The following is a 16,222-nucleotide window of genomic DNA, read 5'->3' as shown; positions in this document are numbered from 1 at the left end:
AAAATCCACCACACCTATGCCACATCCATCACTTGCCGCCGCTACAGTCACAAATCTCCCCGGGCACTCATTCCCTGTCTGCTGCTTCATGTCAGGCTCCCTTGATACCAACACTCCCCAGTGCTTTGCACTGATCTGGTGGGGCCACCACTCTCATCTGCTCCTTCTGCCTTTAGGGAAAACTGAAGCCCTGTCAAAATCATCTTCAATGCTCCCGCCTGGCCTCTCCATTGGTCCAACCTGAGGAGGATTTTCATTGGTCCACTTTCCAGGTCGTGGAATTTGCTGCCTGCAAAGGCAGAGCTTTGCGCTGTAGCTCTGCCTCTGCTGGAGTCAATCTTCGCCAATCTCCACCTCTCCCCGCCCATCTCAGTGAAAGAAGACTGAGAGGGGCTTCTCTGGTGTCTTTTCAAGCTCAAGCCTGCCCCCTTCTGGCTCTGCTCATGAATCATTATAGCTGAGTCATTATAGCAAAGCCAGACTGAATGCTCAGTCGGGGATTTTATCAGGGCTGATTAGGAGTAAGCTGTGCAGTGCAGAATGAAACAGAGAGCAGGGTAGGTGTTTGTGTTTTCTCTAATGTTCCCACTGATATATATGGTAAAATACATGAGGATGCGTCGTCTCTGGTTCACTTTAAGTGTGGCTTTTCTCCTGAGACTATAATTTGGGTGTACTCATTTTTGAAACATGGGCTTGAATGAATATAGAACTTGTGTTGCATGCCCCATCTACACAAAATATCTGCAATTTGCTTCATTATGTGAAAATTATTATTATTTTTTTAATTACATCTACAAAATTGTTTTTTTTTTTTTGTTGTTGTTGATTTTTCAGTGTGAGTGAAATTTGAAGAAAATGTGACAATGGAACTGTAACTTTCCTGCTTTATTCCGTGAAAGTCTTCTCCGGTATGTTTATACCACATGGAACAGAAAACTGTGGTTAAAGGATTTCTAAAGGTTTATCAAAAATTAAAATGCTATATATCAATGTCACACAAGCTTCTTTTTTGCAACTGAATGCTATTAAAAATAACTTCTCTTTTTCAGTCAGTTGCTACCATGGTTTTCTAGACTTTTCAAAAGATAGTCATGCCAAGCCGTATTTGATTCTGTCTAAACACCACAATTTATCAGTTTCTCTAACTCAGGGATGCCGAATAGCGATGTCGCGAACCTCCGATTTTCGGTTCGCGAACCTTTGCGGAAGGTTTGGTTCGCCGAAAAGTTCGGGAACCGCAATAGACTTCAATGGGGATGCGAACTTTGAAAAATAGAAAAAATTATGCTGGCCACAAAAGTGATGGAAAAGATGTTTCAAGGGGTCTAACACCTGGAGGGGGGCATGGCGGAGTGGGATACATGCCCAAAGTCCCGGGGAAAAATCTGGATTTGACGCAAAGCAGCGTTTTAAGGGCAGAAATCACATTGAATGCTAAATTGCAGGCCTAAAGCGCTTTCAAACATCTTGCATGTGTATACATCAATCAGGGAGTGTAATTAGAGTTCTGCTTCACACTGACACACCAAACTCACTGTGTAATGCACCGCAAACAGCTGTTTGCATTGTGACGGCCATGCTGGACTGGTGCGCACTGTGGCAAGAGTGTAGGCAGTGGCGGTTTTCAAGCCCATATGGTGGCCGGGCTGTGGTAACTCAATGATAGAACAACAGTGACTGTCCAGCTGATCAAATTTGGCCTGTCCACAATGAAGCAACGACCTTATTATCTTCTTGTATGTAGGTAGGCATAGGTAGGTGTCCCAGTAGTTAGCTAGGCATAGGTAGGAGACCCAGTATAGGTAGGTAGGCATAGGTAGGAGTCCCAGTATAGGTAGCTAGGCATAGGTAGGAGACCCAGTATAGGTAGGTAGGCATAGGTAGGTGTCCCAGTAGTTAGCTAGGCATAGGTAGGTGTCCTAGTAGTTAGCTAGGCATAGGTAGGAGTCCCAGTATAGGTAGGTAGGCATAGGTAGAAGTCCCAGTATAGCTAGGTAGGCATAGGTAGGTGCCTCAGTAGTTAGCTAGACATAGGTAGGAGACCCAGTAGTTAGCTAGGCATAGGTAGGAGACCCAGTATAGGTAGGTAGGCATAGGTAGGTCCCCTAGTATAGCTAGGTAGGTGTCCCCGTATAGGTAAGTAGGTGCCCCAGTAGTTAGGTAGTCATAGGTAGGTGTCCCAGTATAGATAGTTAGGCAGGGCCTGGCTGGCACAGTAATAACAATTACCAAGGTCCAGCTGCAACAGATAGGGCTGTACAATTCAGTGAGCAATACACACACACAAAAATCACATCAGGAAAACATTAGAGCTCTCAAAAGAGCTATTGAGGGGTGCTATTTTAGCAATACCAATCAGCCAGGAGCAAGCCAAGAGCCTAACTAATCTTTCCCTAGAAGAACAAGTCTGCAGCAGCTAGTCTGTCTCTAGCAGGCACACGAGTGGGTGTAATGGCCAGCAAACCTGCCTTATATAAGGGGAGGGTGGGGCTCCAGGGCTTACTGTAGCCTGAATGGCTACAATGTGCCTGCTGACTGTGATGCAGAGGGTCAAAGTTGACCCTCATAGTGCATTATGGGGCGAATCGAACTTCCGCAAAAGTTCGCCTGGTCCAGGCGAACGCGAACCCCCAAAGTTCGCCTGGAACCGTCCGCCGGCGAACCGTTCGCTACATGTCTAATGCCGAACTCCAGTCCTCAAGGGCCTCACACATTTTTAGCACAGCTCAAATTAATTGATGGGGCAGAATCGGGAAAGGTGTGGTTCATCAAGCAGAACACATCTCCATTTCTCTGCCCGGTCTAAACACTGGCATGGATCTGGTCCTTGAGGACAGGAGTACATCTGTGCTCTAACTAGCTGAAGTGACTTACTGAAGTGAAGTGTCCTGAAGTGTCTAGCCTTTAAGTATGACCACTAGCTGGTCACATGGCCAGTACTACTCACAGATCACATGACTGTAAAAGCGGATGACTGGAGAAGGTCAACAGGGTCTGAGTGGAAATTGCACACACTGGGTTGATCATCCCCAGGGTGATGTGGCCTTCTTCTGTGTAATCAGCCATTGGAGGCATAGAGAGCAGGCATCTTGATGCCAGAGCTGTACACCAATGGAGAAGCAGAGTCATCAGTCCAGGCTGGATGTGTAACCACATTTTCTACCTGTAAAGTTAAAATAAACCAATCACAAACAGGCATTTCTTCAATGGATACTCCACCCTTAAAGCGGAATATAACCCTGCATTTCAACTTTGCTCTAAAACATTATTTACAGTATATTATATGCAACCAGCATTTTTTTTTACTACACCAGCATTGGAAGGGTTACACAGAGCTTTAAAGTTCCTGGAGATTTCTGCAGACGCATCCGAAGCTGACATAGATACATTTTGTTTACATAAATGTATCTAAGTGTTGAATGTGGCTCACTCTCTCTGACTGAGAAGGAGCTGGAGGACAGCCAAAGAGTGTGTAACATTTCTCAATAGATACATTTAACTAAATAGAATGTAACAATCTGAACTTCTGCATATCTCTCCACGGAACTTTAAACTTCTGTGTTTAACCCTTCCAATGCTGGTCTAGTAAAAAAAAAATGCTTTTTGCATATAATATGCTGTAAATAATGTTTTAGAGCAAAGTTGAAATGCAGGGTTATATTCAGCTTTAAACTACTCTTATAGTAAAGTCTTAACTGCCTGGGATGACATACACCAGTGTTTCCCAAACCTGTTCTCAACGTTGCTGAGACAATGAAATTAGAGATGAGCTTAAATTTTGACCTAAGTAATATTCGTATGGAATTTTGCATTTTTGCCTGACCTGATATTTTAACGAAGAATTTTCACAAGCTGGTCCACGTCCTATTAACTTTTCTCTTGAATTTTTCCCAACAAGGTTTTTTCAAACCTTAGTAATAAAATACCTTTAAAGTGTACCTGAGATAAGATAAATATAGCACAAGGATTTACAGTGGGATGCAAAAGTTTGGGCAACTTTGTTAATCGTCATGATTTTCTTGTATAAATCGGTGGTTGTTATGATAAAAAATGTCAGTTAAGTTTATTGGATTTACAGAAAGTGTGCAATAATTGTTTAAATGAAATTATGCAGGTGCATAAATTTGGGCACCACAAAAAATAAATTAAATCAATTTTTAGTAGATCCTCTTTTTTTTTGCAAAAATTACAGCCTCTAAACGCTTCCTGTAGGTTCCAATGAGAGTCTGGATTCTGGTTGAAGGTATTTTGCATTTTCTGCTAGGAAAGTGTTTTATAGTTGGAATTTCTTATCAGTGAGGGTCACACTGTAGTCACTTCCTGTCTGAGTCAGGATTGAGTCAGCCACTTACATACCTGATATTTAACTCTTTCAGACAGAGAAAGAAAAAAGGAATACAGCATAGTTATTTGTGTGCTAGGCACTGTACATACACATGTCTATCTCATCATGTCTCATGTCACTTCAGGTATCCTTTAAAGCAAATCTGTAGCAAAAAAAAAAGTCTGAGGTCGCATTCACAGTGGGACGTTGCATTTTAATGTGATGTTAAAGTCGCAACGTGTTAACGTCGCACTGTGAACAGCGAATAGGATTAGCATTGCAGTGCTGTAAGATGCAATATAAGAATTTATAACGCAGCTCCGCAACGTGACACTGTGAATGCGACCTCATACTTACCTATGGAGAGGGAATGATCTGGATCCTATAGAGCTTTCCCTGGCCCCTTCTTGGTCCCCTCACACCAGCACTGTTCCCCGGTAAAGTGACGCTGCCTCAGAGAAGTCTTTGCGCCTGTCTTTGGGTGCACATGGGGAAACAAGTGCTCCTGGAGCCTTCTGAGAGTTTCATAGGCATATTTGACCAGGGGACCACACTGGAACAAGGGGACCAGAGGAGGTTCTACAGGATCCATAGCCTTCCCTCTCCATAGGTCTGACTTTTTTAATTTTTAATCTCTTCAGCTTTATTTTAAAGGAGTCATCAGGCTATTTATCCTACCCGCCGATCTACTTACCTGGAGCTTCCTCCAGCCTCTTGCAGCTGATATGTCCCACGCTGACAGCTCCGCTCTCAGCCTCCAGCCCTGCTCTCAGCCGCCAGCCTGGGGTTCCAGCCGGTGCAGATGCTGACCTCGAACTTGTCCACTACAGCGCCTGCGCAGTACAGTCCAGACAACGTGGACTTGATTGACAGCGGCACTCACGCAGGTGTGGTAGAGGACAGCCATGCGAGGGACCCCGGACCAGCGGCTGAGAGCGGAGCTGGAGCTGCGGCGTAGGACACATCAGTTGCAAGGGGCTGGAGGAAGCCCCAGGTGAGTAAATTGGTGGTAGGATAAATAGCCTGATGACTCCTTTAAGAACAGGATTGGAAAAGACTGGCATAGACAAACACAAAAAGGACTTGCCGCGTGAAACCTGCGATGATCAAAGAATGGATCGCAATGCAGTCTTAATTGGAGCTATCCCAGTGTAAATCCATAACAGTGTTTATATATTTTTGTCTGGTCATTAGGGAGAGCCTTTCTAGCCTTCCCGTTACATATATCATTAAATTAATCAGCACTTCTCTACCATATATTTAATTCTGATTGCTATAAGCTCTAGATAATAATATAATTATCCTGCGCACTGCAGCTGCTGGAAAAATTACATGTCTTAAGCAATAATTGATGCTGACACAGTTACCAATTAGGCAAAAATGTAAATGGACAGGATCTACATAAAATTCACATATCTTGAAGGCCTGCATCAGGTACTTCAGGCATGATATTTCCAAGTAAAATCTTGATGCTATTATTAGTCATAATAAAAATAATAATTTGAAAATAAAAAAAACAATAAAGCATTCAGTTAAAGGACAACTGAAGTGAGAGTTATATGGAGGCTGCCATATTTATTCAGTTTTAAACAATACCAGTTGCCTGGCAGCCCCGCTGATCTATTTGGCTGTAGTAGTGGCTGAATCACATCAGAAACAAGCATGCAGATAATCTTGTCAGATCTGACAATAATGTCAGAAACAACTGATCTTCTGCATGCTTGTTCAGGGTCTATGGCTAAAAGGCAGAGGATCAGCAGGACTGCCAGGCAACCGGTATTGCTTAAAAGGAAATAAATATGGCAGCCTCCATAGAGCTCTCACTTCAGTTGTCTTTCACATTTTAAAATTGAATTTTGAAAGCATGAATGTTGTTTAGAGTAATGCATAATTTTATAATTATAAGTAATACTTTAGGCTCTGCATTATCTAAATTAGAAATCTGTTCTTTATATGTGCTTGACTGCAGCTGTGCACGCACCTATCCATATGTACAAGGCTATATACAGAGGAAAATGGGCAGAAAAGTTTGTTGAAGTGGGTTCTAAGGGCATATCATTGTGGTAGGCCTTGCTGATGTTGGCACTGGCGTATTGCATGGTTGCATGAGATCTCCCAGGGTGCAGAGCCGAGGTGACTGACTACTGGTCTTCACAAAAGTGTCCTGCAAGGGTAGTTGGGCTGCCACCACAGTGGGTGATCAACTACATTGTTACAAGTAGTCACCAGGTTGTGGACCATTAGATAGCACCACCAGAAAAAGAGAGACCAAGAGACTGAAGGACTGAAGAGCAACTAGCAGGCAGGGACAGACTGGTGTCAGGAGGTAGTGTGAACACACAAGTAGCATAAAGGTTAGGACAGGCAGAAGACAGGCCACATGTTTGGTCAGGCAGCGAAGGAAGATAGTTGGCATTCAGGCCAAAGATCAGGGCAAGTAGCAAGCAGAACAGGCAGCAAACCAACAAAATCAGTATCTTGGCATGGTAGAGTTCAAAGGAGGTCAAATAACAAGCTGGGTCACAACAAGAAGACAGAACATAAGCACCAGGCCCCTGTTGACCTTAGCATTAGTGGTAGATATGAGCTTGCCCAAGGCGTGGAGCCTATGTGACTATGGGTCTCCACCAGAGCACCCTGCACGGGATGATAAGCCTTCTGCTGGCTGGTAGCCACTTTGTCACCATAGCCCGACCAGTTATGGAAAGAACAGTAGGGGGAACCTTTCACTGTAGGAAAGGCAGGACAGGCTCTAAGAAGCCCATAAGGCTGACTATGGACTGGGCTGAACTGAGGGCTTTCAAGAAGCAATCTACAGAGTCCTCTTCATGTGAATGAATTGAGCCATGATTATCAAACAAACATCCACCACAGCAGAAAATCCTTTGGAACCAGGCAATTCAATTATGAAAGCAAGGGAGCTCAAACTTCAAATACAAGACAAGATTAGGAGAGGAGACAGAAGTCCCCAAGGTTTTACCAAGGGAGTTTTGGAATGGGCACAAGCACTGCAGGCATATGCATGCCATTGACAGTCTCTCACCATGTCAGGGAACTGGACATTTTGTTTAGTGATATCCATTTTGGTGGTTTCAAAATGTCCTGCAAGCACATAGTCCCAGGACTTAGGCTCACAGGCCTTCAGGCATAAAAATCTTGTCACCTTGATATAGGAATCCATCTTGCTGACGCAACTCATGTGTTTTCAGAGGCACCTTTTATTCACATGAGCAAGTCTGAATAAATCATGATAAAGTGTTTGGGGGTAAACAGAGCACACTGGGCCTGATGCAATCTTAGTCTTTTTTGCAGAGTGGAGTTGCTCAAGAGTCTTATGGTCCATGAGCAGCACAAGGTGTTGAGCCTCTCCAATAAACTCATCCAATGTTCAGTATTATAATTCTCCTTAGTGGGGCTAGGCTTACAGGAGAAAATGTGGTGGAATGGCTGACCCTGCATAGTAAGACAGGTAATTCGAGCCACAATCATTGAAAAGTTGTTCATGGATTTCCTATAGAAGCTGGCAAATACAATACGGTGTTAAACCTCCCCTCTTGTCAGTGGGGGTGGGCAATCCTGTATTGCAGAAACCCTCTGCAGATCCATGGCAGGACCCTCATGGAAAATGCAGAACCCCAGGAACTGGACTTGATCCTTCTCAGATTCACAATTTTCTGGTTTAGTACAGAGACCATGGGTTCTGAGTCATCCAATGATCTTTTTCACATGAACTCTCTGATTGCTAAGGGTTTGAAAAAATCAAAATATAGTGCAAGTAGACTTAAATGAAATCATCAGTGAAGTCTCAAAATAGATTGTTTACAAAGTGCTGAGATATAGCAGGGGCAAAACAGGAGACCCAAAGGCATCAAGGTATATTCAATGTTGTCGAAGCAGGATCTGAAACCTTCCGTTCATCTCTTCTGATTATCGGTTCATCCCAAATCCAACTTAGCATAGATCTTTATCTGTCTTTAGGCTCTGAAATAGATCTGCAAATAGAGAAAGAGAATATGGGTTCTTGATGATAATCCTGGAAAGAGCCTGATAATCAATGCATGGTCACAGGAAACCATCCTTCTTATCTATGAAGAAAACCCAAACCTCTGCAGGCGGTGGGGAGGGCCTTATACAACTCTTCTTAAACGTATGCTCTATGTAGTCCTTCGAGGTCTTTAATTCCAGCTCTGACAACAGTAGGCTCTTCCATATGGAATTTCTGGTCCAGGCAGCAATTAAATCAGTCGTAGATGCCATGAGGGGGAGGTGTAACTTCCCCATTTTTGTTGAAAACACTAAGAAAGTCCTAGAGCGATATTAAAAACCTGATCAGTTGCTGTTAAACAGAGTTTCTAGCAATAAGAAAACTGGAAGTGGAGCTTACCAAAAGACGTGAGGACTACTACATGCTCATAGCCAAGGTACTCCCAAAACAATGGGAAAAATGGGGAATGAAACAGAATGAAACAGATTCTCAAAAAAAAGTGAATTAGAGATATTCACTTGTAAAGAACTAGAGCGTAAAGTTACTGGGCAAACTGGTTGCCCATGAAACAAGAATAGGCTCCAGAATCTAAAATTAGTTGGGCCTTCAATGGGTACCTTTGGGCCCTGTAAATTAAACAGAAGAAAAATGTAAGCCACTAAAGGGTCTATTTCCAAAGCGACCAAATGATTAGGTTCTTGGACTTTACCTCCAAGTCTTCCTATAAAAGGATCAAATTCTCCCCAGTAGTAACACAGGTTGACTTATCTGTTTCTTTGATGTTTTTTTGAAGATAGGATTGTCTAGGAAGAGCTCAGATTCATCCGGCGGCATCCCTGGCTTCCCAACAGCTATGAGCCAGTGCAGCGCTTCCAGCCATCCCTATGGGCAAGCTCGCACGGCTCGTGACAGCCTTTATAGGCTGAGGAAATGGGTGTGAGGCTGGTCAGCTGACACTCAGGAAGCCTCTGGTTGGCTGGGAGTTGGGGGCGTGCTTGCACGTTGCACAAGTATTTAAGTCCTGCTCTGTCAGTTGTCCAGTGTCCTTTATAGCTATCAGGTCACTGAGCGCTGGACCATGCTTTACTACTGAGTATAGTTAGTTCTGCTGAGATACATATATATGCAGTGTTTGCAATATATATTTGTTCTTTAGTCTAGTATTGTATATTGTTATTATTCTGATTGTTTTTCTGTGTATGACCCGGCGTGCCCTCCACTTTGATTAAAGTCTCATCCCTCTGTACTACAGTCATCTGATACTCGATATTGACCTCGGCTAGCCTAACGACCCCGTCTCTGTCTCATCCTTAACTGTACCTCAGCCATCTGATCTATGTGTATGACTTCGGCCTGTTTTACGATTTAGCACCTGTCTCAGCCTACTGTACTTTAGCCATCTGATTACCAGTGTATGATCCTAGCCTGTTATTTGACATTGCTCTGCCTTAGTCCCTTTGTACCGCATATCTCTGACTTCACGTGTATGACCTCATTTGACGATCTGACCTCGATTATTGTATATTCTGTGTACACTTCATAGCCAGCGTCACAGGCCCTTTCCATACTCACTATTTCCCTAAATGTTAGCATTTGAAAACAAGCAATATATTAATTTAGAGAACAGAAACATTTAAAGTTTAGAGGTTAAAGTTTAGTCAGAGCGAAATACATATGTTTACATACATTTGAAAGAGTTACAAATGAGGAAAAAAGCGGGACAGAGAGATTTGGTTCTTCAAATAGGGACTGTCCCTCAAAAAAAAGAGACTGTTGGGCAGGGGCGTCGCTAGCCCTATTTTGGGGGGCACGTGCCCCCAATCTGTCCTGGGGTGCCACGGATCTCTTTCCCAGGGGTGCCCGGCACTGCCCGCTGTCCCCTCCTGGCCGCCGCTGTCCCCTCCTGGCTGCTGCTGTCCCCTCCTGGCTGCCGCTGCCCCCCCGGCCGCCGCTGCCCCCCCCCCCCCCGGCTGACCCCGCGGCCAGAGCTTCAGACCTCGATCAGCGGGCAACCAGATACAGCGGGCGCTAGAACCTAGCGTACACCGCTGATATGCGGAAGTGACATCACTTCCGCATACACAGCGTGGTGCATCAGGCGCCCGCTCTATCTGGTCGGGTCGCCCGCGGCGCTGATCGAGGTCTCTGGCTGCGAGGTAAGGGTGGGGGCGCACCTGTCACTCACTACCTAACGGGGGTCCCTGTCACTCACTATCTATTGGGGGTCCCTGTCACTCACTATCGGGGTCCCTGTCACTCACTATCGGGGGTCCCTGTCACTCACTAGCTAACGGGGGTCCCTGTCACTCACTAACTGGGGTCCCTGTCACTCACTAGCTAACGGGGGTCCCTGTCACTCACTTTCTATTGGGGGTCCCTGTCACTCACTATCAGGGGTCCCTGTCACTCACTAGCTAACGGGGGTCCCTGTCACTCACTAACTGGGGTCCCTGTCACTCACTAACTGGGGTCCCTGTCACTATCTAACGGGGGTCCCTGTCACTATCTATCAGGGGTCCCTGTCACTCACTATCGGGGGTCCCTGTCACTCACTAGCTAACTGGGGTCCCTGTCACTATCTAACTGGGGTCCCTGTCACTCACTAACTGGGGTCCCTGTCACTATCTATCGGGGTCCCTGTCACTCACTATCGGGGGTCCCTGTCACTCACTAGCTAACGGTGGTCCCTGTCACTCACTAACTGGGGTCCCTGTCACTATCTATCGGGGGTCCCTGTCACTCACTATCTAACGGGGGTCCCTGTCACTCACTATCTAATGGGGGTCCCTATCACTCACTAACTGGGGTCCCTGTCACTCTCTAACTGGGGTCCCTTTCACTCTCTAACTGGGGTCCCTGTCACTCTCTAACTGGGGTCCCTGTCACTCTCTAACTAGGGTCCCTGTCACTATCTAACGGGGGTCCCTGTCACTATCTTACGGGGGTACCTGTCACTATCTAACGGGGGTCCCTGTCACTCACTATCTAACGGGGGTCCCTGTCACTCACTATCGGGGGTCCCTGTCACTCACTATCGGGGGTCTCTGTCACTCACTAACTGGGGTCCCTGTCACTCACTACCTAACTGGAGGCGCCTGTCACTCACTACCTAACTGGAGGCGCCTGTCACTCACTAGCTAACCTGGGGGTCCCTGTCACTCACTACCTAACTTGGGGGGCTACCATATTAAGGGGGCATTCTGCCTATTTATGTGAAATGCTGTCTATTTATGTGCCTCATGACTGCTGAATTTGTCTTGTTGGGAGCCTTATGATTTGTTGGGGGCCTCAAGATTGCTGAATTTGTCTTGTTGGGGGCCTCATGATTTGTTGGAGGCCTCATGATTGCTGAATTTGTCTTGTTAAAGGCCTCATGATTTGTTGGGGGCCTCATGATTGCTGAATTTGTCATGTTGGAGGCCTCATGATTGCTGAATTTGTCATGTTGGGGGCCTCACGATTGCTGAATTTGTCATGTCGGGGGCCTCACGATTGCTGAATTTGTTATGTCGGGGGCCTCACGATTGCTGAATTTGTCTTGTTGGGGGCCTCATGATTGCTGAATTTGTCTTGTTGGGGGTCACATGATTGCTAACTGTGCACCCATGCTATGCATTTGAGTGAACCTAACTTGCCTAACTCCATGCTCCCATCCAGTGACTGACTAAGCATTACCTTGTACTAGAGTGACCATATTTTTGTGGGTCCAACCTGGGACGGGGCGAAAAGTGGGAAGGAGTGAGGAGCACGCAGCGGCGAAGACTGGGGGAGGGGGGCTGCGCCGCGTCGAAAAAATGGGCGTGGCCATGACATTGTATGGGCGGAGCAAACGTAATGATGTAACAGCGAGGCATAAGAAAGCAGTGTTTACGCCATGATGTGGACAAACGAGACTTTGTATCATGGGTGTGCAGAAACTGTGTGATGCTAATAGTATACCGTAACCACAAAGCAGCAAACATAGCCATCTATGACCATTAAATAATAAATGCAGTAACAGTTACCCCGGACACCAGAAAATAAACGCAATAGGCAACATGTCAGTATAAAATAAATGCAATGCGGGCAAACATGTCAGTACAAAATAAACGCAATGCGGGCAACATGTCAGTACAAAATAAACGCACTGCGGGCAAACATTTCACCAGAAAAGAAACGCACTGCGGCCAAACATTTCACCAGAAAAGAAACGCACTGCGGGCAAACATTTCGCCAGAAAAGAAACAATGCGGGCAAACAATAACATTTCACTAGAAAAGAAACAATGCGGGCAAACATTTCACCAGAAAAGAAACAATGCGGGCAAACATTTCACCTGGAAAAGAAACAATGCGGGCAAACATTTCACCAGAAAAGAAACAATGCGGGCAAACATTTCACCTGGAAAAGAAACAATGCGGGCAAACATTTCACCAGAAAAGAAACAATGCGGGCAAACATTTCACCTGGAAAAGAAACAATGCGGGCAAACATTTCACCTGGAAAAGAAAGCATTTACTCACCTGGCAGAAGTGTCCGGCCTCTGGCGCGCTGCTCCGTCCCGGGACCGTCTTCCTCCTCCTGCTCTTCTCTCCCGCGCTAACAGGGCTACGGCAAGATGGCGCCCGAAGCCCTGTACTAGTGACACAAATAGGTCTCCAGTACAGGGCTTCGGCAGCCATCTTGCCGTAGCCCTGCTCGCCTGCCGGTGTCGGAAACAGACACCGGAAGAGGAGGCTGGAGCGGGGCTGCGGGCAATGAACTGGCACGACGTCTATAGACGCCGCTGCCAGTTCATTGAGGAGAGAGTGGCCAGAGTCCCGAGGCCGGGACGTCCCGCTGCTGAAAGCGGGACGTTTCCCGGGACCTCATTAAGCCTGGGACAGCGGACCCCGAATCCGGGACGTGTCCCGGGCAATCCGGGACGTCTGGTCACTCTACTTGTACTCATACTGTGCTGTGTGATCTGGTTTTCTTGTATTCCTGTATTGTCATATTGCTGTTTGTCACCCCTAAATATTGTCTGTAACCTAAATTAATGTCCAGCGCTGCGTAATATGTTGGCGCTTTATAAATACAACAAATAATAATAATAATAATAATAACTGCGAGACTATGGGAAAAGCTGAATCCTTATCATATGAGACAATAGCATTAAACCTACTTTTTTAGCTTTTTAAAACAGAAAATAAAACTGGGAGGTTCTAAAAAATTGAATACATTTTTCAGGAGTAGGATGGATGAAATTGTTTATCTTCACAGTTTATTTTCAACTTGGATTTTCCATAATGTTCATGTATGAGTTAAAACGTTTGTACAGTATTTAGTTTAAATTGCTGTTGCCACTTTGCGATAGATAAGTGACTTTTGGGTTGCAGTTTGGGCACTCGGCCTCCAAAAGGTTAGCCACCACTGTCCTAATCTAATGTCCCACCATTGCTAGGTTCATGTAAATTTGTCTCCACCCGTTACCACACCTACATTCTGGTCCATGGCCCATTTTTCGGTGCGGCGCGATAAGCGCGCCGCACAACATGATCCTCATAGTTTTGGCATGCTAGCTGCAGTGTGCTGAATTCTGCTGCCTACAGTATGTACAGTATACGCTGTTCTCTAGTGCCTGCACTGTGTGCTGATTTACCTCCAGTGTGTACAGTGTAAGGTGTTACTCTGTGCCTTTATTGATTGTGAAACCAGCTATATTGTATGCTGATCCCTGCTACTTTCAGTATGTACAGTATTAGCTGTAAAGCCTGGTACACACATACAATTTTGATTAGCCAATTTTAGCTCTGTTCATAAAATTCATTGTCTGTTGGCCCACTTACTGCACGGGGGTGGTAAAATTGGTGGTCAGTGATTGACCAATCAAAATTGTATGTGCGTATACATCTTTGATCTATGCCTATACTGATTGTAAATTATCTAAATAAAGGACAGGGGGCTCCATCCAATATTTCAATGGGCAGGCCCGTTATCTGTAGCTTACACCGCTGCTAAGTTCATGTACATTTGGCCCCACCCATGGCCACACCCACTCACCTCAAGGCCACGCTCATCCCCACCTGGTGCCCACAGGTGCCCCCAATCTCACGCCCCTGCTGTTGGGAGCTATGAGTTAGGCATCTGGCCAGGAGATTAGCTGGCCTTTGGGTGTCTTTTGAGTTAGAAAAGGGCATACTCTGGAGATGTTGTATTACCAGACAGGACCAAAGATGTCCCCACCTGTGATAAATTTCAGAATTTAAATTCGTGAGGAAAGATTTTACAATGGACAAACATTGAATAAATAATTTATAAATCAATAGTGTAAAAAAAAAAAAGCAATTTTATCCACTACATTATTTTCACTACACTTTAATTTTCCATATCATATTATTCTATGAACGTATTAAACGTTATTTAATGACCTGTTCTGTTTGTATCCCCTTGTGTGACGGTCTGCTACAATTATAAAATGATGACTGATATATTCAGGAGGGATCTTCAGGCTCTGCTGGGAATCTGCTCAGTCTACTGATTTAATTCATATAAACCGCTCATCCCAGCCATTCCCAAATGAGTGAATTTACTGTAGCCTGCCGGTAAGGCAATGGGTTGCTTTGCTGGAAGGAACAGACTTTCAGAGAAGTGTTTAAATTGTGAATCCTCCCATTTTGTTTGAAAGACCATCTTCCTTAAAGCTAATGGGAACCTGTAAAAAACAAAGAATCAAACAGATACTTACCTATGAAGAGGGAAGGCTCTATGTCCTATAGAGCCTTCCCGGTCCTCTCCCAGTCCCCTCGTTGAAGTGCTGGCTCCCGTTTGAATTGCCTGCCGGAGAGTGTTCCGGAACACAGGCAGCTCTGTACTGCTTATGCGTGAGCACGCGAGAGAGCATGCGCGGGCAGGTGCAGTGCAGAGCTGCCCGTCTCCAAGTGCTCCCGGAGACTTCTGAAGCCTCCTGCGGTGGCAGAGAGCAGTATTGGGCACCCTGCACACTGCAAATCCGATTTGCAATTCCGATTTTCCCTGGATGCCATCAGCACAAGAAGAAAAACACAGAAAAAATGCAGCATGCAGTACCGAATCGCAAATTGGAATTTAATGTAAAATTGCATCAATATTGGAATTGGATGTAGTCGGCAGGGGTCCTCTGACTGATCGTCCGAATACTGCTACGGGAAAAGTGGAGAGCAGGGGTATTGTTTACAGCACTAGGACAAGGGATCCGTGAGAGGACAGGAAGGCTTGATAGGACCCCAGAGCCTTTCCTCTCCTTAGGTAAGTATCTGTTAGATTTTTTTTTTGCCAGTTCCCTTTCACTTTAATAAAGAACAAAATTAAAAATAGTCAGCCGCACATAATTCATTTAGTAGGGGTAGGGAACCTATGGCTCTTTTGATGGCTACATCTGGCTCACAATCACATACAAATCAGTAATAGTTTATTCACTAAGCTACACTGCTCAAGCAGCGCAGCTTAGTGTGGCAGCACAAATACAATTTTCAAAGTAGTGCACGCTACTGCTGTAGTATGCACTACTAACTTACTCTCGCTACCCCAAAACAAATGGCTGCTCCAATTGTTCCACTCTGGACCCTGTCAGGTCCAGTGACTTTGTAGGACAAGATCCCTATGATTGGCCCAATAGGCTGCCTGTCACTTGACAGGCAGCCTATTGGGCCAAAGTACGGGGATCTCGTTCTACAAAGTGAAAGAAAACCCAAGTCAGCTAGCTAATTGTACAAGCGGTATTTCTCCTGTCTGGCTCTTAGGAAAATTGCTGATGTTGCTGAAACCCAAGAGAAGCTGAAGAGGTGTCTGACACTTCCGTTGCCCGGTGGATCAACTGTATACACATCACCATGGCAACATGGCCCTCTGCTGCGCATGCACACTGTGCCAGTTTGAAACATATTGTATGGCTCTCACAGAATTACATTTTA

The 16,222-nt window shown here is 45.3% G+C and overlaps 1 protein-coding gene across 2 annotated transcripts in view; it reads right to left on the bottom strand.

Annotated features, from left to right (window-relative positions):
- Positions 1–16,222, bottom strand: part of LOC137528550 (extracellular calcium-sensing receptor-like) — a 68,886-nt gene that overhangs the window by 10,498 nt on the left and 42,166 nt on the right. Inside the window, exon 1 of one of the 2 annotated variants that reach the window (XM_068249881.1) lies at positions 2,951–3,158. The exons of the other annotated variant lie outside the window; for it this stretch is intronic. Within the exon in view, the coding sequence (XP_068105982.1) occupies positions 2,951–3,132 (182 nt within the window). The 5' untranslated portion in view covers positions 3,133–3,158. Of the gene's footprint in view, positions 1–2,950; positions 3,159–16,222 lie in introns of those variants that run through there. 2 annotated transcript variants of the gene reach the window in all.

The sequence above is a fragment of the Hyperolius riggenbachi genome, chromosome 8, assembly GCF_040937935.1.
Source record: "Hyperolius riggenbachi isolate aHypRig1 chromosome 8, aHypRig1.pri, whole genome shotgun sequence".
Lineage (NCBI taxonomy): Eukaryota > Metazoa > Chordata > Amphibia > Anura > Hyperoliidae > Hyperolius > Hyperolius riggenbachi.
Note: the sequence above shows the minus strand (reverse complement) of the source record. Positions and strands in the feature narration are given on the sequence as shown.